Raw genomic sequence first — 23,445 nt, 5'->3', positions numbered from 1 at the left:
CTCCCAGCAGGGTATGACGCTCTCGGTGGGCAGAAGGAAAAACAAATTAGATTTAGAAATTATTATTTGAGCTTGACAGCAAAGTTGAAGTCAACAGTTGGGAGTGCTTAGAGCTCATTATCTGTGGTAGTGAAGGCAATAGCTGGGAGTGATCCCTGGGAATGGGGTCCCCTGTGCAAGTGCCATCCTGGCAGAGAGCTGGGGACCATGGGGGGACCTGGCAGTGTTTGGCAGCTGGTTTTTCTTGCTTTGACTCTACTGGTCCTGCTCAGCGGTGCCAAGGGAGCGGAAGCTGCCCACAACCCCCCGTGAGGGGGCATCGTGCAAAGAACCCTCATCCTCTTCCCCACGCAGAGCGAGGGTTCAGTCCCAAAGGAGTCCGGCGATGCCAAGAAGGGCTTTGTCACAGCCACGAACAGGATTTAGGCTTGGGCATGGCGTGGGGCTGAACGTCCCCCAACACCACCAGGTTTCTGCTTTGGGCAGGGTTTCAGCGCTGCCTCTCCATGGCAGCCGGTGGGGATGAGGAGGGTCCCCGCTTCTCTCGCCATGCAGCCCCGTGCTTTCCGGGCTGTCGTTGGCGCAGCCGTTGGTGCAGCCGGTGGAGCCGTTGCTTGGGAACAGCGGTCGGATGCAAACAGAAGCAGGGACTGGTGTGCTGGTGAGCTGTGGGGTCCCCAGGGGGTCCCTCGGGGCAGTGGGAGGATGGGACAGTTGGGGAGGCACCAAGGCCTGGATGGGGCTTGGGAAGAGCTCGGCAGTGACCCCGGTGAGACCCGTGGGACTGTGGCTGTCCCTTAGCACCCGTCCTGCCTGCCAGGGCCAGAGGGAGGGGTTTTTCCCAGGGCCCCCTTTCCACTCCTGTGAAAGCTTTCTGTGTGTAAGGTTTTGGTGCCGGCTCAAAGCCAGAGCCGTGAAGCCAGAGATGAACCAGCTGCTGCCCAGGAGTAGCCCTGCTGCTTACAGGGACGGTGACAAAACCCCATCTGAGGGGAAATGTCCATGCCCAGCGCAGCATGCGGACAGACGGGGAGGGAGCCTGATCTCAGCTGGAGTAACCAGGGCTGTGCTGGGCTGGCTTGCATTCAGTGGGAGCGTTGCTGGGGCTGAAAAGGGGCTCTGGCACCAGTTTCCCAGCTTCACAGGTGCCCTTTCCTCCGGTTGCGCCAAATTCCAGGTCGTTGTGCAGCCAAGCCCTGGAGGGGGTATGTGGGGGGGTGTTTGTATGTATTTCAGAGCATCTCTGTGCCCCAGCTCCCTGGAAGGAGGGTGAGGATGGATGGTTCACATGAAATTACACTGGAGGACCCAAGCGGGGGAAGAGATGGAGTAAGCAGCGAGCCCAAGGAGACATCCCAGGACAGACAGACAGCTGGGGAGATGGCCGTGCTGCCTGAGCGGGTGAGGGCAGCTCCGCCACAAACCCTGCCTGGCACAGGGTTGGCGGTCAGGTCCTGATGGAAGCAGAGCCCCTGACTCTAGGACCAAGGGGTAATGTCTCCCAGGCATGGTTTCTCCTGAGACATCCCTGGGGAGGCGGAGCGGGGACCCTGCCGGCAGGGCTGGGCAGATGCAGTATCTCTGTGTAGTCTCAGGCCAGCCATCAATATTTGCTGAGAACTTGAGCTGCCCAAGAGTTACATGAGCAGGAGGGAACCCAGCCTCGTCCCCATGCTGAACAAAACGTTATATTACCTCCCTTTGAAACAGAAATGGTATCCAAATGAGGTTTATACCTTGCATGAGAGATTGCTATAGGAAACCAAGTAGTCCTGGGGGCAGAGGCAAAAGCTGATGTGGATCCCAAGAACAAGAATTAAGTGGCCAGTGCTCAGACTGGGGAAAGCCTGTCTGGGGGCTGCTGCAAGCTCTGACACCCCAGGGCTATTTAATACATTTATTAACAGGCTGATGAAGGGCCGAGGAAGGTGGTGGTGGGATTTTTACCCTCGCTTTCTGTATGTTCACTGGGCAGTATGGCAAGAGGCACTGGCAGCAGAGCTGGGATTGCTGCAGAGCCCTCTGCAGCCATTTCAGCCCTGGTCCCAGGACTTCATTCCCCTGGTTTTAACCTCAATTTGCTATCACTCCCTTTCCAGCTGTTGTGGTTTAACCCCAGCCAGCAACTAAGCACCATGCAGCTGCTCAGTGACTCCCCCCCACCCCCAGTGGGATGGGGGAGGGAATTCGGGGGGAAAAAAAAAAGGTGGGTTGAGATAAGAACAGTTTAATAGAACAGGAAGGAAGAAACCAATAATAATAATGATAACACTAATAAAATGAAAATAATAATAATAAAAGGATTGGAATACACAAGTGATGCACAAGGCCCAGTCGGTTCCTGAGCAGCAATCACCCCACAGGCCAAATCCCCCCAGTTTATATACTGGACATGATGTTACATGGTATGGAATACCCCTTTGGCCAGTTGGGGTCAGCTGTCCTGGCTGTGTCCCCTCCCAACTTCTTGTGCCCCTCCAGCCTTCTTGCTGGCTGGGCATGAGAAGCTGAAAAATCCTTGACTTGGTGTAAACACTCCTTAGCAACCACTGAAAACGCAGTGTGTTATCAACATTCTTCTCATACTGAACCCAAAACATAGCACTGTACCAGCTACTAGGAAGATAGTTAACTCTATCCCAGCCAAAACCAGGACGCCAGCCCATGACCATGTGCCCCCTTGCAACAATCAATAACTGTTCCACGGGGAATAGTAAGGGCATGGAGAGCAAAAAGGCCAGACTTTCTGCCTTCAAAGGACCCATAGGTTAGTTTTGGAGAATAAACTTGGGCATCTTAGCCCAGGTGACAGAAGCTGCCTGGAAGAGGTTCTAGTGCGAGATCCAGGATGCTGTGGATGTGCAAAGAGGGCAGGATCAGATGTGCAGAAAGATAAGCAGCGACTGGTGGGAAACTTTTCCCTGGTACAAATCCATAGGCAGTTTAAGAGCAGAGGAGTATCTTGCTATCAGAGCCTGCCCTGAGTGATGTAGGTTGGATCTGAGACATGCTGGGGTGCATTCCCGTTAACTGCAGACTTGCCCGTGAGCCAGTGCGCACTGAAGCCTCTCTCCCTTTCCAAGGACCCCCTCGCTGCTGCCAAGGAGAAGAAAGGAGCACCAGAGGGTGCTGGAGCAGATCCTTTGTTGGGTGTCCTGTGGTCTCCTTCAGGGATGGAGATCCCAGACACCCTGCCCAGCACCTGGGCTGCGAGGCAAGACACGACCGCCTTGAGGACTTCCCTGGGAGAAGACACTGCTGGGACAAGACTCTTGGAGGGTGCTGGACCCCCTGGACCACACCCAGCACTGCCTGAGCCCAAAGGGACCATTTCCAACCCTCGCTCAGGCTGCAGGGAGCAGGAAACACAAGAGAGGAGCGGGGAGGACGATGGGTGCAATGGCTCTGCCAGCTTGCTGTGGGCAGCCACGCCAGGGATGCTCTTCCAGGAGGACAAGCAGACCAAACTTCACCCCCTCGTGAGTATCAGTGGGCACAGTGCCATCATGATGGTCCAAACAACACACGGCACTCCTGCCCAGCTCTCTCCCATCACCGCAGAGGCATTTTGTGGCTTTTTTTTGTCCCGGCTGCTAAGTGCCAGGGACAAAAGCTCTGCCTCTTCCCTGCAGAGCCTGTCCTGGGTGTTGGGCTACAACAGCAGCCTGGCCGTGCACAGCCTGATGGACGGGGAGGACCTGGTGCTCCTGTATGTCTCCTCCCACACGGTGGTCATCCACGATGTCCTGGGGAATAGGCAGTCCCACCTGCAGGTCTGGCACGCAGCCCGCGCATCTTCCTCCTTCCCTTCTCCCGAACTCTCTCCTTCTGTCTCTTTCTCCTGGTGCTTAGGTGTCACCCATAACGGAACCAAGGAGCAGCCCGTGCAAAGGAGTCCATCGTTTTGCTTGCACGCCTGTTGCAATTCCCAGCACGTGTTTGGTGGAAGGCACTTTGTGTTGGATTGCAGCGGTGACAGTGAGCGGCACATGCAGCATGGCCCCTCCTCTCCGCTGCTTCTTGTCTGGGGGAGCTGCAGTCAGTGCAAGGCACAAGGACAGGGTGATGGGCTCGGAAGAGCCTGTGAAAAATGGGATGCAAATGTTGGGCTGGAAGAATGAGAGTGGAGGACCCTTGGGAGGGAAGACAAGGGGAGCTCATGAGCAAAGCGGTTTGATGAATGCTTTAAACAGCCATCAGGTCTGGAGTCTTCGAGGCACTTTGCTGCTTCTCTTTCCCCAGGGCCACACGAATGTCATTTCTTGCCTGTGCATGAGTGAAGACAGACGCTGGGTGGCAACCGCCGATCGAGGGCCAGATGCTCTGATCATTGTGTGGGACTCCTTCTCTGGGTAAGCTCCTTGGAACCTCCTCTTTGGAAACCTCCTGTGTCTGGTAAATCACTTAGGACACTCCAGCCTCAGCTGAGAGTGAAATGGGAGAAACGCGGGGATGGGGTAAAGTGGCCAAGAAGCCAAAAGTGAACCAAGGGCTTCATCATCCTCATATCACCCATACCCACGGGACACCGAGATGGGGCCGAGCTCCCCCAGTCTAAGAATTACATCACGTCTCCAGGCTGTACTATTTTCTTAGAAGACCACTGGTGACTTGTTTCCCAGAGCCATTTACTTGGGAGGAAGGGATGGAGAGGATGCTCAGCACCAGCTGCGGTGCTGGCTGCTCCCACTTCATGTGCGGCAACAGCGCCGGTGGTTGCAGAATTCCTCCCCACCATGCAGACCGGGGTGGGCTGTGCCATAGATTTGCCAAGCAATTGCCGTGAACCCACTGTGTTGCCATGAGGCCCTCCATGAGGACTTTGCTCCGTAGGATACCGGTGCGCACCATCTTTGAGAGCCATCCAGAGGATGGGGTCAGTGCTATTGCTATTTCCCAGGATGCAAAGTATTTGGCAACCATTAGTGCTGGTACAGTGCAGGTAAAGAAAATATCTCCTCTTTTGTAGCCTTGCGGGATAGATCCCTGAAGTTTTTCCTAGTGCAGTGAAGGGTGGAATTCAGCTGGGGAGAGCAGAAGAGAGGTGGAGCACGTTTGCAGAGTGATGGCTTGGTTTTGCCAAACCATTGGAAGGCAGACCTGGATTTCATTAAAGTGAATGCTGTGGAGTTAAGAAAATGGATCTTAAGCTAGGATAAAAGCTTCTGAATCCAATGCTTTTCATTGAAGCGATTTCTAACATTATTTCCTGAAATTAAGCTCTGTGCTGCCAGGACATGTTGGGTTTATCCTGCTCCAGTCTTCTATACCCTCCCCATCCCCTGCAGCTGGAGGGAATGGGCTTCACCTGGCTCCCCTGAGCTCCCAGAAAGCCACAAACATCCCTTGGGTTTTCCCTTCTCTGCTAGAGAGTTTGTGTTTGGAAGTGGACTTCGCCCACAGAGAAACCCGTGTGCAGCACGGAGCTGAGGCCTGAGTTTGGCCATCAGGTGAGTGACTGCGGCCGAGGGGTGTGAAGGATTGTGACTGGGCTGGACTGGGCAGCCCTGTCCTCACCTGCTCCCCCCTCCCCGGCATCCCCAGTGCTCCCATCCAGTATGGGGCTGCTGGTAGATGCTGGCTGGAGATCGAGGCAGGATCACACCCCATCCCTGCTACACCCCAATGCAGCGGAGCGTCTCGGGGCTGTTACTGCTGCTCCTCTGCTGCCTGACAGACATGGGACGTGGAAGGGACCCTGCTGGCATGTCCTCCACCACAGCCCTGGCACTGGCCAGGGCTCATGGCAGGAAAAAGTCCATGGCCCTGCTGGCTTGTCCCTGCTCACAGAGGAGAGAGCACAGCTCTGGTGTTTCGCAGGGAATTTGGCCTCTGTTTTCAGTTCAGTGCAGGTGGTGAAGTGGGCTTTGGATAAAAGCAGATGTTTTGCATGAAAGAATAAGCAGAAAGCATTGCTTAGCTTGGTGTTAATACGATTCTAATCTTTTAATTTCAGGATTATGTAATTTTTAACCCTCAAAATCCCTGTGAGTTTGTTAGCAACAGCAAAACTCAGGTGATATTTTACCTGTGGGTAAGTAGGGACATAGGAAGTTGTATTTCTGGTGCCAGACGCGCTCACAGAGGGTTGGAAGGTGGTGCAGGGGGCTGCACTCTAGCGAAGCCGCGTGGGCTGCGGAGCTGGATGTCTGCCCACGACTGGGGTGTCACTTTGTTTTGCAGATCTGCCCCTGCCCTTGTCCCCCTCGACCCTCCCCACCCCCTGTCCTCACTAGACTCAAAGGTGATCGGGGCAGACCATTGCTCTCCCTCCACTCCCACATTGGGGTCGGTCCCAGCTGTGGCAGGGATGCTCTCCGCCTCTGCCCCCCCTGATTTCCCATGGGCCCTTTGTGTGCCTCGTGCCAGTCAGCAGCTTTTGGGAGAGGAGAGGGTGTTTTGTGCTCTCTGGAAGGTCTTGGAGCATTTCTGCCCCAGGAGCCCTGCTCTGGTTACCACGGTGCGGGGCCAGTGCCTGGGTGATGGGGAGGGGACACGCTGGCACTACAGAGCACAGTTCCAAAATGCTTGTCCTGGATATTTTCTCCACTTTCTCCAGGACGATGCCGGTTTGCAGTACGGAGCGCCGCTCCTGAGCAGCCAGGTGAGCACAGGGGGGACCACAGTGTGTCGCCCTCTTGGCTTTCCTTCTGGCAGCAGCACTGTCCCTTCCCATCCCCTTAAGCAAAAACAGTGGCCATGTCCCCAGCCTGTCCCCCTCGGTCTCCTGAAGGGACAAGCCAGGATTGCCTGAGCTGAGGTCAAGAGGGGCTTTCTCTCCCAGAGATGCCCTGCTGCATCTTCTCCTGGGGCTCTTGCCTCTGATGACCCTGCCAGGGACAGGAAGGGAACATCACATGAGGGACCAAGCAGAAATGTCCCTGCTTGAGGAGGATGAATGCATGGCCTCGTTGCTCTCTCTGCAGACCTTCAACAGTGTGGTGGGACACTTCAGCCAGTCAGTTTTTCATTTTAACAACTCCCAAGCTCTGACGGGCACCTCTGCTGGGAAGCTGGTGGTGTGGGATGTGGTCAGTCCCCGCACTCCCTCCAAGGAACTGCAGGCCAAGCCGCACAGCGTGAAGGCCACCAAACTGGTGCCTATGCAGAAGGACAGCCTTACTGTGCTCAAGGTGTTTGAGAGGTAATGGGATGGCAGTTTTCAGTAGCCATAGGTACAGTCCTCAGACATCCCAGTCGTGGGAATGGCAGAGCTCATGTTGATGAACTATGGCCAAGTATTGCAGGTTTAAGTCACTTGGCAGCCTGTGAGGACCAGGGAAATTAATGCAGGAAAGTGCTGCTGATTTATGAGTCATTGCTCCGGCTTTTTCAAGCAATGATTTTGGCTGGGGTGGGGCGGGGGGTGGGGGAGTAGGTTGAAAACTCCTGGTAATGTGATCCCAGCTCTGCTGGAGTAGCTCAGATCACTGGATTGCCACGGTCACGGAGCATCGTGGGTGAGTCTTCCTCAGTCTCCTGGCCTTTACCGGCAGAGGGAGCAGACAGCCACCAAACGCCTTGACAGCCTTGGGGACAGAGCAGGGGACATTGCAGGGACACAGCAGAGCCTGGTCATTTCTGCACAGCCCTGGGCTTTCCCCCTGCACATCTCTATGGGGCTTTTCTCATGCACTTGTGCAGAGAAAAGGGGAAGAGATTTGCTTCTGCCCAAGGATGCTATCCGAGAAATATTTGGGAGTTCTCAATCACTGTGTTGATTAAAGCTTTCCCTTCCTTGTAGCTGCATAGTAACAGGTGATGTGAAAGGTCAGGTTAAATTCTATGACGGGCAGCTGCAGCTCCTCACCTGCTACAGCCACAGCAAAGTGGGTCCCATTCGGTCCATCTCTTTCTCCAAAACCCCTCCTGATCCTCCCAGTGCCTCCCCAGCCTGCTCCACCTCCTGCATTCCCAGCAGCCAGCCCTTCATCATCAGGTGAGTGTCCCTTTATGAAGCCAGGTCTTCTCCTGCATTTGCCCTGCAGCCTGAAAGCTGGGGAGGTGGTCATCTGAAAGCTGTCCCATGGGCTTCTGCCTTGGCCGGAGCAGGTTTCAACCCTGTACTCAGGCTTTTGGGCAGAACAGGGAGGGAACATGCCCCTTTATGCTCCGCAGGTTTTCACTTTGGGTATTTGTCCCACCTGGCCACCAGAGACAAGCAGGGGGATGTCTCCTGTGCAGCCCGCCTCTGCCCGCACAGCCCCCAGGCATCTCCCACCAAAACCCAGGTGGGGCCCAGCACATCTTAAATTCTGAACTTGATGTGATGCCTTGGCACAGGTGAGAGAAACGTTAACACAGGCACGGAGGTGAGGTGATCCGCTGTTCCTAGGGCGCACGGATCCTCTGTCACGTACCGGCACACCAAGCAGTGCTAATGCCGAGCCTCCGGCTCCAGCTGGGCCCCTTAATCCCTTCACCCCCCCCCCCCCCCCCCCTTAAACCCCTCCGGTGGATGGCTATTTCCAGTTAGATTTTATCATGGCTGGGCAAGATAATCGGGGCAGTGGCAGTGCAGAGACTGCCCCAGCGGTCATGGCACCAGTGCTGGGTTGTACCATGTGGACCCAGGAGCTTGGGACAGCCCCAGCCTGGTCACCAGCCCCTTTCTGCTCCTCTGTGGGACGTAGCTGTGTCTGAGGATTTATAGAAAGTCTGCAGGCCAGACGAAGCTGTTCTGTGGCTCGATCCAGCCTGCAAACCATATGTCTGTCACTCCTGTTAAGGCTCTCCTGGCAACGTCTGTCCTTAGCCACACATGTTTTCCAAAGAGCCATATGGGACAGATTCCTCTCCAGCCTGGAGCAGCGCCCTGGGGAACAGTTTGGTTTTCCCTGTCGGTCTCAGTTTTCTTGTCCCTCTTTCTGGGTTGCTGCTGCAGCTCCTGCCGCTTGCAGCTGCTCTGGGCAGCACAAAAGGCAGAAAACCAAGGGGGAAGCCTTGAGCCTGCTCATCTTACCAGGCTGATGGGATCAGGTATGGCTGAAGTCCCCAGCTGAGGCACGCAAGAGGTGCAGCATCCTTCAGTGCCTGGGCCAGAAGCACGTAAGCCGATGGCCGTCACGGGCCAGCTAGCAAAGAGGCTGCCGTTTCCCGACTCGTGCTGCCTGTGTGATGCAGCCATGCACATCTGTCTGTGCAGCTCCTAGATCTCTGTGTGGTCCTCTCTTGACCCTTTAACTGCACCCAGACTCTCAGTCCCCAGGCGAACTGATGACTATACCTATTTGTTCTGTAATGTGCATAATTATTCAGATGTCAGCTTTACATGTCACCAATTATGCAGCGGGACCCTCTTCACTGCGTTATGGTTGGCGCGGCTGAAAGAACAGACGGGCAGCCGCTCCGTATGTGGTGCGGGACTGAAACTGTCCTCTGACCTTGTCCATGCAGTGCCGTCAACATGGAACCACTGGCAATGGTGACATGGAGACATGTGAAAAGGCTATTCAGAGTATCTTCAATTGCTCATTTGTCTGTCTCACACACCAGTGACTTGCAAACAGCAAAAGCTACACAGATATCATTCATCTTTTGGCTTGTCTACCCAAGTAGAAAATGGACCTGGCTCCAGTGCCTTCCCATGGAGATTTACCAGGTCATGAATACAAAGTGCCACCTGCCTTCCAGGTCAGGAAATGTTTGCATATTGCTTATTGCAAAATATAAGTGATTGTCCTGCTAAGTTGCCAAAAAGAGACTAATGTGTAATGTAGCTTGGAGGGATGTGAGCCAGCTAGTCTGATTCATCAAATTCTGTTTCTCTCACACTAAACAGGAACTTTATCCTTTCAACCTCCGACGCAACTGTGCTCCGTGTTGCAACAGACAGGACAAACTTTGAAAAAGTCATGGAAGAGGCGAAGAAAGCTGTGAATGCCATTGCCTGTCACCCCCGGCAGGCACTTGTTGCTGTGGGGAGTGACTGTGGGCTGCTGAAGGTGTGGGACTACCAGCAGACCAAGCACCTCGTTAGCAGGATATTCACTGAGGCTGGCATCCAGTGCTTGTCCTATGACCCTCAAGGTATCCTGGCTTTGTGACCTCCCCATGTGCCAAGCACTGGGCTTCCCGGAAGGAAGGATTGTGTTGTGAGAGTTTTTGGGCATGCTTTTCAGGTTATTTTCTGGCTGCTGGTTTTACTGATGGAAGCGTTTACATCCTCGATGCCATTTCCCTTCAGTCTAGCTGCAGAGAGTTCAAGTTCTCACGTGGTCCCATAACTCATATTAGCTTCTCTCATGATTCAGAGTACTTCGCAACTGCTGTAAGCTTGTTTTTTCCTCTCGGTGATTTACGTGCACAGCTTGTGGTGCAGCTTTTGGTGGGACTGGGAATTGCCAGCCATCCTGTGAGACGGGGCAGAGCGAGCAGTGCAGAGGGCTGTCCCTCCCCAGGGCCTTCGTGACTCTGAAATGCTTTTCCTGGCTTGAAGAGTCACTCTGTAAAAATGTCACCAGTCACAGCCGCTCCACAGACCTGCTGCTGGCAGCGTCCCATCACTAACTTCAGTGATAAGCCTTAGCTCTGCATCCATCTGTAGAAAGGGCTGGAGCAGGGATTTCCTCTTGGCTGGTGCACTGCAAGGGGGGTTGCTCCCTTGGTCCCATGTCTCAGTGCAGAAGTGTTCAGGCAGTGTTGAAGCAGTTTGGCACAGAGGTTGTAGCAACTGGGGATGATCTGTAGAAAGAAAAAGTCTCCTCCTTCGTGCAGATGCCAGGGCACAGCAGTGGGAAGCATCTTCCCTGTGATTTCTGGGGAGTCACTGAACTCTATTTTCTGCCCTTCTGCTGTGAGAGCATGGCAGGGAATGGCCTCCAGCCAGCTAGGATGCTCTGGCCAGGCTGAGGACCGCTGCAGTGCTGCCCTTGGGAGCAGCTGCCCAAATCTGTCTGACCCAGTGTTTTATCCTGGCTGTGACTCTAACCCTCCTGGTGGGACTCACAAAACTGAAAGGGCTGAGTTAAGCCTGGAGGGAACATGCAAAGCTGCCTGCTGCCAGCCAGGGGATGTGCACAGGGATCATGGCTCATTGACGTCTGCGCTGTCATTCCAGGATGAGAAATACTCAGTGACTGTTTACAAGAGTGTCCTGCAAAATGGGAGCAGATGCTGGGAACACCTAGCGGGGCTGCGCTCCCACTACAAACCCATCCGGAGCATTCTCTTTGGGGTCCAGTTAGACAGCAACGAGCCCAGGCTCCTGAGCCTTGGAGAGGACCGGCAGCTGGTAGGTCGATGTGAAAGTCTAAAGGGCAGCGGAACTTTGTGGGTAAAGTGGGAGGCTGGACAAGGGTATCGAGGGAGACGCTCAGTCTTTGGTTCTGCAGCTCCTAACCCCCTCCCCACCAGCTCCATTGCAGGGGGTTATTTCTCAGCCTGGTCTCAGGGCAGATCTGCCCAGGGTTCAGGGCTGAGGCTCTGCTACTGGGGGCTGCTTGCTCCAATTGGTGTGAGAGATGCTAGATCCAGTTAATCCACAAGGTCCGAAGTACTGGCAGACCACAGGGGAGTTGCCGTGTTTCCTTCTCTTCTCTCCAGGTTGAATATGACCTGAACAGCAGCAGCAAGGACCACTTGGTGGTCTTGCACAGGGACCGCATAGAGCAGATGGCTGTGCCCCTGTGCTTGGCCTGGTACCCACAGCTCAGCACCGAGTCCTTTATCCTCACTGCCAACAACTGCTACAAAATGAAGCTCTACAACACGACGACCAAAATGTGCAGGTAGAAGAGAGATTCATGCCTACCACTGCCTGGGACCCCCATCCTGACTCTGTTCTCCTCTGTCTAATGCCTGCCCTACTCCCACCCATGAGCATGTGTTTGCCCATCTGTGATGCAGATCTTGAGATTACTCTAGGGCCCCCAGGTTGCTCCATTCTTGTGTCCACTCTGCTGTTCGCTAGCGTGTCATCTAGTAAGGTTGCGGCTGCAGGTGTGTCTCGGTCTGCCCAGCATGTTGGACTTGAGACGCAGCAGTTGGACATCAGATAAAGAGTCAGGAGCCTACATGAGCAAAGCACAAGGACTGAATGTTCCCCGAGTACTAAATTCCTTTCTTAGCACCAGTGTGGTCCATACTAGCCAGGGCCCCTGTCCTATCCTGTCCTCTCAGCCAGCAGCACAAAGCCTTTGCACCCACAACACCTCCCCATATCTACCCATCCTTGAGCACAGCGGCCATTCAGAGAGGGAAAATGTTTTGTGAGCCCTGGAATGGATGAAAATGTTGTTTGCCTTTAGAAAGACCCTTTTGGGACCAACCTATGGCTCCGCGTTGGAGAAGATACAAATCCTCCCACCAACAAACTCTACGGACCCCCAGAAACGCTATCTGGCATACATTACAAAGGACAAGGTATGGAACCCCATCCGCCCCAGCTGCACAAGAGCCCCCACTTCTAGAGGTGGTGGTTCCTGGGGGACTTTCACTGCAGACAAAACCATGCATAGACTGGTCCTGCCCAAGAGCTAAGCGAGCTCCTGGGAGGAGGATGCAGTGCTGCCCTGGCATGCAGCCCTCCTGTGGGACCCCCAGCTCTCCCAGGCTCCCTCTTTCCTTACAGGTGGGCTTGCAGATTTTGCCTGTCGATGGCAACCCCCACAAATCCTCAGCTTTCACTTGCCACCCGGATGGTGTCTCTGACCTTGCTAGCTCCTATGACGGATGCTACGTCTTTACAGTGGGGGGGAATGACCGCACTCTTATGAAATGGGAGGTCAACCTAAAGTGAGTACTGCAGGAAGGAGAACAGAGTCTCGTTATGGCTTTCCACAGCTGCTTGGCCAACACAGCTGAAGCAAATGTTCACCAGCATTTACACTGAGAATGGGGCTTTTGTCCTAAGAGGTCCCTGTTTGTGTCCAGAGGCGTTAAAGCCAGTTTTCCCAGCTATTTCTGTGCTTAGCCCAGTGTATAGGGTGGTGCCGCACCCATGGGGCAACACAGCAGGGTGCTGCATGGGGAGCGTTTCTTTGCAGGGCTTTCTTAGCACAGGTCCTTTTGGGGCAAGTGACAAAGCCGTGCAGCTTCGCTCTTCTTCCACAACACCGTGCCCGCAACCAGGCTGACAAACTGCATCTGGCAAGGAGGGTCACAGGGTAGAGGACAGGTCCCAGCACTCGTGCAAGCAGGAGACCAACCACTTGCTGAGAGGAGGATGAAGTGAGGCTGGCAGCATCTTTGCTCAACCCTGGGGGGTGCCAGCTCTCGGTCACCTGGCCTGCAACTGGGTTAATTAATAGTGGAGCCTCATGCCCTGCATTCACACAGGTTCTCCAAATGCCCTGGCTCAGCACCTACAGACAGCATGTACCAGGCTGGGATGGTGGCATGGCAGTGGGGTCAGCTGGGATTGCAACAACTTGTCAGGCCCTGAGAAGCTACGTGGTATAGCAGCTGAAACAGGAGGGACACAGTCTGGCGGGGGGGGCTTTGCTTCCCTCTATGTGATGTAGCCACATAGTCAATAGGGGGGATTAAATCAGCAGACCTCGCAGATGGTGGCCATAGCACCTATAAAATACTCCAGTCTGGGAAATGGTACCCAAATGGTAAGAAGTTGAGCAGAGGATTTTCTGGTTCTTGTGAGGGCTTGGCCAGTGTGATGGGGGATTTTCAGGGTTAGGCAGGGGATCAGAGGAGCGGCACTGGCTGCAGGAGGAGCATATGGGGCAGCTGCTGATACAAAAGTGTCTGCTTTCCAAATGGGATAGGCCAGCATTTGCTAGGAAATCCTCCCTGCATTTGAAGACTGGATTTAGGACAAGCCACCTTAATCCTATAAAGCTTTGCTTACATGAGTAAATGGACTGCAGTAAATGGGATGGCTGGAGGAGTGAAGGCTGCTCTTGCAAACGAGGATTTCCAGGCTCTGGCCCAGAGAGTCAGCGATAAACCCTGCCAGGTTTCTTCTGCCTTTCTCTGCAAGCGTGCAATTTCCCTTCTGCCAGCTCCCTTGGGCAGCGGTGCCAGACGCGTGCTCCCACGTGGCAGGCGGGTAACGGGGCAAAGGCAGGATATATATTTTGGTTTCTTTGCACGTCAAGGACCAAAGCTGCTCATCGCAATGCGCCTGCAGGGCAGAGGGCTCTCCTCTCCTGAGCATGGCTGCAGGCACCCCGTAGACACATGTGTACCTTGAAAGGGAGCAGGCAGCTGTGAATGGGCTGAAAACTGCCAGGCCAGTTCACCTTCACGCTTCAAGGACTGGAAAGGGAGCTTAGCCCATGTTGGAGCTCGAAAAAGGTAGATGGCATGGAATGGTCTCTGTCGGTCTGTGGTTTATTCTGCATGTCACCCAGGTTTCTGGCAATCAACCCCACGGGAACTGGCTTTTAGCCCTCCCTCCTGTTTTTGCCTTTTGGAGTGCACCTGTGAAACACCGTTGCCCCTCGTCTTCCTAGGACAAAGGCTTCGTGGTTAAGACACAAGCTGGTCCTGCGTAAAACATTTCTTGTAGGTACTGCTCACTCCAAGGAAAGCCCAAAGGGTGCTGAGCCAGCTCACCTTCATGTGCCAGAACAAAGGAAACCTGAGTGGGAAAGCAATGGGCTTATTTATTTTCTTTTCCACTTTGTGTGGCTTAAGCGGTCGGGGGTCAGAATAAGCGACATTTTAAGGAAGGCAATAGAATATAAATGATCCTTCTTTATAATGGTTGGCCAGGGTCCAGGCAACATTGCATTTCTATGTAATTTGTTTTCGGAGCGAAGCTCTTGATGAGCTAATTATCATTTTATTGCTGCTTCTGGCATCTTGTGCATCTCCACTGTGTTTAATACCCAAATAACTTAATTATGAAAAAAGCATGAAGCTTGCAAAAAACCCCAGTGGAAGCAGCACTACAGAGGTGTGCATGAAAGCTGCAGCCTTGCTGCCAGGCGTGGGGTATTATGTGGCAACTCTACGCCATGATTGCACTACCAGGCTTGGTTTCCTTTTTCATCCGCACAAGCCGAACGGATTCTTTTGGCTCCAACTGCCTATGAAATTGAAACAAAGAGGTGGTACTCAGACGCTTTCAGTTTAATGTAGACTGCACCTGCGACACAGTCACCCACCACAGCAGAGGAAGTAGAGTAATGGATTGCACTGAGTTATTGGGGAAGAATGTGTTAGATCAAGGAACAGGGAGCTTAGGTTTGTGTGGTTTATTGCAAACACCAAGCCCCAGCCCTCTCTGCATGTTCAAAACGCTGATCTAGCTAATTCATCTCCCTCAATGTCTCTATAAGGAAGCAGAAAAGCTAAATGCCAGACACCAAGCTCAAGTCCATGGAAAAGCTCCTGGCTCCCAGCCCTGTGCTCATTCCACTAAACAAGAGGACCATTCAGTAATAATTAATTCCCACACTGTGCTATTGTATGTAAAACCTGGGTATGAAATATGCTGTAGAAGTGCAGGCTGATGATAAAATAGTATACCGTTCAAGGCAATGCTTTTCTTTCCTGAATTCTGAGGCCCAGGGATTTTATTTATTTATTGAAAGTGTCTGTGAACAACGACTAGAAAGGGAAACATGAAATCTCTCCTCACATGAACCCTTCCTGTACCTTCTTTTCTCTGCTTCTGCCAGTGCCTTGGATGCTGCTGCTTCCCTGGGTGGGGAGGACTTGATCCCATTCTACAACCTACTGGATGGCGGCAGAGAAGGCGAATTCTTCAGGGTAATTATGCTCACCGTGAACGCTGTCTAGCAACATCTGGTTGGAGTTTAAGATTAATTTATACAGGCCTGACATTTCTTTATTTTTTGTCCAGCTTGCCTTTAACAGCAATCTCATTGATATGCCTGTTAGTAAATCTTAAAAGAAGTCTTATCTTCTATGCCTGTTGGTAACTGAACTTTACAGTATCTTGTTTGAATCCCTCGCAGGAACTGGAAGACTATTTTTACTATGCACAGCTGCGCAGCCATGGTATCGATACACTGGAGACCAGACAGGTGTCAACGCATATTCCCTTGGAGGAAATTCCTTCTGTAATGAGAGCAATGGGATTTTATCCATCAGAGGAAAAGGTCGGTCCGTTGTTTTTATTGTTGTTATTAAAAGAAAAAAGAGCCAGACTGATTGCATTTACCAAGTGCCCCGTGGGTCAGATTCTGACTGTTGGGATGCTGGATGGCTCGAGAGTTTATTTGCCGGCTTTCAATGTATTTAACCTGGTCTGCATCAATATAGCAGTAGTCAGAATCTGGCAGCAAGTTCCTCAAAAAGTAATGATTCCTCACTAGAGAACAGGGCAACTGCAGGGGCAGGCTGAGCAAACCTGAAGCCTGATGGTTCGAAAGTGCTCAACAAAAGCTGACCTCTGGGTCTTCTGGAGGTTGAGTGTTCTGCCACCACTGCAGAGGTGGGTTTCTTCAGAAGGTGAACTGAGAAACTTGAGGAATGAATCTTGCTTCGGGCAAGCAGGCCTCCAGCTTTCCAAAGTCCATGGGCTAAAGTGCCTTGAGTGCAGGCAGCGATGTGCTTTGGTCTCTTTGTGACTTCTACTAGTGGCTGAGCTGCTTTACATGCAGCATGTGGTTGGTGGGCCATGGGCTAAGTCCCTCCAGGTCAGATGGAGACTCAACCAGAACGTCCTATGTGTGTTACCAACGCGGGTGGGAATGTCCAGCTCCATGCAATCACTCATTTGGACATTTACAGAGCCTCTTTTTTCTTCTGCCTGGGACTGATGAAAGCATGATTTTAGATGGAGACAGCAGCTTTTATTCCCACAGAACTTAAAGCTCTTTCATAACTGATAAACTCTGCAGAAGCTCTCTCTGAGCTTGCCTTTCAGGTTGCAGCAGTGGAGCTTCCTATCAAACATTTCTCAAGAGCTTTTAGCTTCAAATTTTACAGCAAACAAAGACAACTGATTTAATAAGGGTGCTGCTTCTTCCCCTTTTGTGGCCGTTTCTACAAGGCCGTTTGTATTGTATATAAACCTCATCTGTAATGTTGTAACCTGGCAAAAGGTTAATTAAAGCACATACAAAAAAAATTAGTGAATCTAATGCAAGGAGATTTAAATAATGACCTCTTTGCAGCAGCTACAGCCCTTCAACGCAGGAGGGGTTCTCCCAAGGGAAGCAGTACATTGCTGTGCTCCCTTCATCTTTCTGCGGGGGAGGCCGCATTCATCTCTGCCATTGCACAGGAACCCCACAGGCTGCTGAGATGGTGCTGTGAGTCAGTGCCACCCCATCTGCCTGGGCATACTCTCTGCCAGGAGAGCCAGCAGATGGGAGGCAGGACCTTTGCCACAGCCACCACCTAACAGACTTGCTTTGGAGTCCCTGCAACCAGCAAATGTTCATCTGAGCCGTGACTGCTCTGCCCTCGTGTCAAGCTGTGGTGTTATCCCCGCGTACTTTGTTAGATCTTTTCCTTGGGTTATTACTTTTTCACCTCTTGGGGAGAGAGAGAGAACATACTCCCCTGGGAAATATCTCTGGAAGAATAACTGTTAACCCTCCCCTCCCCCAAATCAAAATGAAACCAGAATTTCAGGCATGGAAACAGAGGTGCTAAGCTCTTGTGAAGCCAGGCAACCTACAGTTTGCTTCTTGAAGCAGGCAGGACAGTACTAAAATCAAGAGAGAAAGTTCATCTCTCTCTAGAGTGTTTTAATAAAGAAAAAGCAGGAAGGAGAAAAGGCAGCCTGGCCTGACTAGCAAAGCTTTTGGGAATTGGTGTTTTTCTTTTGTCGTTCAATGGGGCTGATATAAAACCTAATCGCAGATCAGGCGGAGCCGAGTGAAAATTACTGTTCTTGCCTGGTGTGACATTCGCTATGGGGAAAAATATAAGGCTGAGATTTCCCCTTTCTCCATGCTTCATTCAGTGGAAAAACTTGTGACACAAGGACAAAGGCCCAAGGCTGAATGCAAAGTCCTCCCCAGGGAGATCTTGCATCAGCTTCCCTTCCCGGGGAGCAGCAGGCTTGGTATGTGTTGGCAGAGGGAATTCTCCAGCATTTCTCTGCTGCCCATGTATCTCCAAAGGGGCTCCCTCCTGAAGCATGAGTACAATGAAGGCATGGAGCAGATCCTGCCTTTCAGACACACATCTGCACAGCTGCCAACTGGGCTGACTCACAGCACCAGACTTCGGGAAAACCAATAGTATCCAGCACGGCCAGGGCTTGCCCACTTGCCTGAGAGAAGAGCAAGTGATCCAGCTGTGCAGGAAGTCAGCCCCACTGAGCAAACTTCAGATTTGGCTTGAGAAGTGGCAGAACTGCACCAGACCATGTCGGATCAGTGGGGGCGGGGGCAAGATTGCTTATGCTGGCCAAGGTGTGTATATACTGCATGCAGCCTGGTTACGTCAGGACATTCATGCGTGTACTTTTGTAGCAGGGCGGTATATTTACTGGTTTGTGGTTTGCCTGCCCACTGTCCCCAGAGCGGAGACACAGCTGTGGCAAAGGTTAACAGCTGCAAAGTCACCAAGTGCCTAGCATAAGAAAATAGAGGAAATCCAAAATGACTACATATCTGTTACCCCGTCTTTACCTAATTTTGTCATGACAGCAAGCGCGTAACTGTTAGCCATGTCCATCCTCAGCTGCTGAGCGCTAGCTTATTATTGGGATATGGTCATGGCATCTGTGGTACCAGTATGTGCACAATTATGGTACGTTGGCATTTATGAGATCGGAAACTGGCCGGATGCTCTTCAAAAAGAAAACGTGTAACGATCTGTCTTGCCTTGATCTTTAGATTGAAGAAATGATAAATGAAGTAAAATTCAGCGAGTATGTGGATACTGGAGAACAAGTGACAAAAATCAATTTAGGGGATTTTATCAAACTTTATATAAATCATCGACCTGCGTTTGGCTTGTCAATGAAAAAAATACAACAAGCATTTCACGTTCTTGGTTACGATAATGAGAATGGAGACAAAGTTATTGACAGAGGAGACCTACTGTTGCTGCTTCAGTGCAGAGGTGAGTTATTTCTTTTCTAATATTAGTTTTATGCTTGCTAGTTCTGCCTTCAATTTCAGAACGTATTCACTGCAGCAAAATACTAATCTGGAACTATAGCCTGGTAACCAGGGCAGGCGTGTGGAGCCACCTGTCTTAAGATTTTAAATTGAATAATCACATCTATTGTCTTAGCTGCACTACTTTTACTGCTCTGGAAATTTCTGCTGGCCTGAGGTATCTTGTCTGTCAAATGATGAGTATGGATCTTCGTGAATTGCATTGTTCTTCCAATATACCCTTATCTGAATCATTGTTCCCTCTTCCAGTCACGCAGTCTCCAGAAAAGTAGTATAAAACTGAAAAAGAAGGGGACAAGAAAGGAGGAATGAAACTGGTCAGTCCTGGACTGCATCTATGTGTCAAAGACTGAAAAGATGGGATGGTTTAGTTCAGGTGAATCAGGGAGAACACTGTAAAGATGTGTGTAAATATGCTTAAGGCCAATGCCACAGAGAGGTAAATAACAAACTTCTATTGTCTTGCTCCTGTCGCAAAAGTGCAGTTAAGCATTAAAGCAGGTAAAGGGAAATGCTGTTTAACACAGTATATCACTGTCACGGTTTAACCCCAGCCAGCAACTAAGCACCATGCAGCTGCTTGCTCGCTTCCCTCCCAGTGGGATGGGGGAAAGAGTCGGAAGGGTAAAAGTGAGAAAACTCGTGGGTTGAGATAAAGACAGTTTAATAGGTAAAGCAAAAGCCGTGCATGCAAGCAAAGCAAAACCAGGAATCCATTCACCACTTCCCATGGGCAGGCAGGTGTTCAGCCATCTCCAGGAAAGTAGGCCTCCATCACGCGTAGCAGTGATTTGGGAAGACAAATGCCATCACTCTGAATGTCCCCCTGCCTCCTTCTTCTTCCCCCAGCTTTATATGCTGAGCATGACATCCTATGGGATGGAATATCCCTTGGGTCAGTTGGGGTCAGCTGTCTCAGCTGTGTCCCCTCCCAACTTCTTGTGACCCCCCCAGCCTCCTCGCTGGTGGGGTGGGGTGAGGAGCAGAAAATGCCATGACACTGCATAAGCACTGCTCAGCAATAGCCAAAACATCCCTGAATTATCTACACTGTTTCCAGCACAAATCCAAAACATAGCCCCATACTAGCTACTGTGAAGGAAATTAACTCTATCCCAGCCAAAACCAGCACAATCACCTGGTAAAACTCCTTGCTACAAAGATCCTTGGAAGCCAAGGATTGAACCAGCGTGGGAAAGGTTAGTTATTTATACAGATGGTGTGAATATCCATAAATAGATACATTAGATAGAACAGTTTCATAACAGATCTATAACCTTATGCTTCGGGGCATGAGCCAACCACTAACTGGGAACAAGTGCTATGTCCAGGTTATTCCAAAATACTAGATCAAGACTTTCCTGCACCTTCCTCTTCCTCCTCTGTGTGGAAATGGCTACAGCCATGGACATGGGGCTACACGGGCTGTGGTCTGCCCTGTGCCAGGAATTCTTCAGTGGGAATAGAAGCATAAGCCCCTGCAAGTGCAATGCAGCCTAAAGAGCCATCTGCATCAGAATTTCTCCCTTTGCTAAACATTTTTGCCCCAAATGCAATATGCAAGAACAATTTTCCTTAGAATCAACATTTTCCTGTGTTGGGATGATGCATTTTGATTGGTGATGTGTGTATCTCTATCTCAGAGAAGCCGAATCTTCTTTCAAACTTTCCTGTTTTGTTTGTACACCGTCCTTGTTCAAGTTGCCTTCTAGTTTTTGTGCTAATGACACCATAACCCAAGAGGCTGGTGTTGCTTTGCCATGTACAGGAGAGCATATGACAGAGGACGAGCTGGTGCAGTGTCTGACCACCCTGCTGGGCAGGCGTCCTGCAGGAGGAGGATCTGAACCGGACACCTATGATCCCTCAGGTACAGGATTAGCATTCCACACAGCACGGAAGCAGGATCGCTTCAATTCCCAAACAGAATAATTTAAATTGCAAACCCATTACCCTGTTAGGCCAAGAGCTGTCAAAAACGCTCAGGTGGGATTGCAAAAATAGTCATAGAGCTATAGATTGTCCCTCATCCATGCAGCAATTGCATGGGTGTATCTAAAAATAAACGGACAATGAAATGTAACTGGGACCTGACAAGATTACATTGCTGTTTATCTGCTGGCTTGGAACTGAAATTAGAAACACACAGTGGAAGGTTTACATGCCAAAGTCCACAGGCAAAAAGGAATCCTACAATATGCAAATTACAGTGTTGATTTCATCCAGGCGGCAATGCCCATTGTAATGGAGCTGTTGATAACTACCGCATTTGTCTACAATTTATGTCCCAGTCTACACCAGTCTAGAACACCAAATTACAGCGTTGATTTCAGCCAAGTGGCATTGTCCATTGTAATTGGAACTGCTGACAAGTGCCACATCTTTGTACATTTCATGTCCCAGTCCACACCAGTCCAGAACTGCATCTGGTTAGGGCCACTGGCAACGGGCCACACGCAGCAAAGGTACAGCTCCTGAAGGAACTGCCTAGCACTACAAACTGACTTTGAAATCCCTGGATTCCTTGGGATCCTAAAATCACGTCAAATCGCCGGTGTGTAAAAGTTGCATTTGACCCCTTGACTCTTCTGAGGCACGGACCTGCTGCAAGGTGAGGCTCACAGCCTTGCAGATTCAGCAGATTCGATCCCCGACAGGAATGCATCAAGTATTAAGCTAGTAAACCAATACTTTTTTCATGATTACTTTGTACATCTTTAAAAGCATTCCATCCATTTACTGCTGCTTATAAATTTTACCGATCTGGAAGGCCATTTTTACATTGCTGTTGTGTGTTTTGTGTTGATGTTACTGCTCTCCAGGTGCAGCAGCTTTGACTGAAGAAGAAATTCCAGCTGAAATCACAGCAGCGATATTCGCTACTGACATTCTTGGCTTACCTATTGCTGAACCAGAAGAAAAGAACAGAAAAGAGAGATATGAATCTTTGATCTACGAAGACTCAGAATCATAGCTGCCACAAAGTTTTCTACTCGTTCTTGCTTTCCAGTCTCCTCTCCTCAAATATCTGCAAAATTTCTATTTTGTGTTTATTACAAAGTAAAGGTCACATAGTTTCATATTAATCAAACTCTAGAATAAGCCCCCAGTTTAGCACATGCCACAAACCTATGAGATCAAACCTGCGTAGGGCAACACTGGGGTGGCTGTAAAGAACGAAGCAGTAGTTGCTGTGCTGCCTTCTTGCATTGGCCACCCCGTCCTTGGCTGGAAGCTTCCTAGAAGTCGTTTCAGGTGGGCTTATGCCAGATGCAGTCTATTTGCATTACATTAAGACAGTATTTATTTGTGAAACTTGACAGCAAAAGAGCAATCGAAAAGTATTGTATTGATTAAATACACTGATAAATGTAGTGTACAAAATGCTTGGATAGGTTAGAATGGATTTGCAATTATAAATCCAACGGACCTCAGTAAAAAAAAGGAATGCTGTGATATACATTAAAACCAGATTTCCATTTTGGCCTTTAAAACTTACTTTTTCTTTCTGAAAGTAGTAGTTCCAATTAGTAGCGTAATACCAATGGGACAGCATCTTACTGTGTTTGTATAAACAGCATAATGAGGCTGATATAAGTTGCTGTAGAAAGATCAGTCAAGTGCTGTTGAACAGGCTTCCTTCTTTACATCATCCTCAGCATCAATTTGAATAATAATGTAGGCCCTCAAGAAGCGTTCCTTTCAGCGGCAATGTTTTTTAAACAGAGATCGCTGTTATGTACCCTGAAAGTATCTGTGATAGTAGAATTAGTACAAGCAGCAAGGTGTGCACTAGGTGCAAGTTAATGAAGGAGTCCAGCGGCACCACGACCAGAGCACACCACGTATGCAACAGGAGAAATTTTCTGCAGACCATGGCTTTGCATGTAACGCTCTGCCCATTTACTGCTATGTTCATGTACTTCCATAAACTGGTGGCAAAGCAGATCATCTGCTACTTAAAACCACCCCGATTCCACGGAATTATTTTGGGCAACCGAGAAACCTTATAACCGCTACGGAAAAAAAAAAAAAAAACAAACAAAAAAAAGCAGCATATTATGGATTTATTAAGCGTCCTGTTTATCGAGGCAGATGTTCTGCTTAACAGGAAGCATTGCCAATCCCCACGCTCAAGGTCTGCAATGGTGCCACGGCGACTTGCACAAGGGCTGGACGGGGTTGTCACTCCTCAGCCGCCTGCCCGGGAGCGGGGCTCTGCTCCGCCGTCCCTGCGCCGCGCACCGAGCTGAGGGCGAGCGGGTCCCGCGGCTGCCACTGCCGGAGCCCCCTCCCTCCCCGCGCCTTATCCCCCCCCCCCCCGGGAGCTGCTCCGCTCCGCATAACGCCGCGGGGACGGGGACCCGCCCTCCCTACCAGCGGGCTCACACAGCCCCGGCGGCGCCGGGGCAAGACGGAGCCGCGGAGCCAA

At 50.9% G+C, this 23,445-nt stretch overlaps 1 protein-coding gene across 1 annotated transcript; it reads left to right on the top strand.

Annotated features, from left to right (window-relative positions):
* The first annotated feature begins 582 nt into the window (after nucleotides 1-582).
* CFAP251 (cilia and flagella associated protein 251) lies at nucleotides 583-22,518 on the top strand. The gene is made up of 22 exons (XM_049805988.1): nucleotides 583-661; nucleotides 1,237-1,401; nucleotides 3,084-3,479; nucleotides 3,633-3,773; nucleotides 4,243-4,352; nucleotides 4,834-4,942; nucleotides 5,370-5,450; nucleotides 5,957-6,034; nucleotides 6,560-6,604; nucleotides 6,927-7,144; nucleotides 7,745-7,939; nucleotides 9,782-10,029; nucleotides 10,122-10,270; nucleotides 11,060-11,233; nucleotides 11,545-11,729; nucleotides 12,249-12,363; nucleotides 12,572-12,735; nucleotides 15,585-15,675; nucleotides 15,885-16,028; nucleotides 18,726-18,954; nucleotides 20,782-20,883; nucleotides 21,836-22,518. Exons 1-22 carry the CDS (start codon nucleotides 632-634, stop codon nucleotides 21,985-21,987), a joined length of 3,321 nt encoding a protein of 1,106 aa, XP_049661945.1. The 5' UTR covers nucleotides 583-631; the 3' UTR covers nucleotides 21,988-22,518.
* Nucleotides 22,519-23,445: the final 927 nt, after the last annotated feature.

This window comes from Accipiter gentilis, chromosome 7 (assembly GCF_929443795.1).
Source record: "Accipiter gentilis chromosome 7, bAccGen1.1, whole genome shotgun sequence".
NCBI lineage: Eukaryota > Metazoa > Chordata > Aves > Accipitriformes > Accipitridae > Astur > Astur gentilis.
This window is presented reverse-complemented; position numbering and strand designations above follow the sequence as displayed.

Bases quoted from the DNA above. Each gene is read 5' to 3' on its own strand.
- CFAP251 (XM_049805988.1), top strand. From the start codon at position 632: ATGCAAACAGAAGCAGGGACTGGTGTGCTG. The intron at 7,145-7,744 runs GTAATGGGATGG...CCTTCCTTGTAG, and splicing joins GTGCTCAAGGTGTTTGAGAG to CTGCATAGTAACAGGTGATG. The intron at 11,234-11,544 runs GTAGGTCGATGT...TCTTCTCTCCAG, and splicing joins TTGGAGAGGACCGGCAGCTG to GTTGAATATGACCTGAACAG.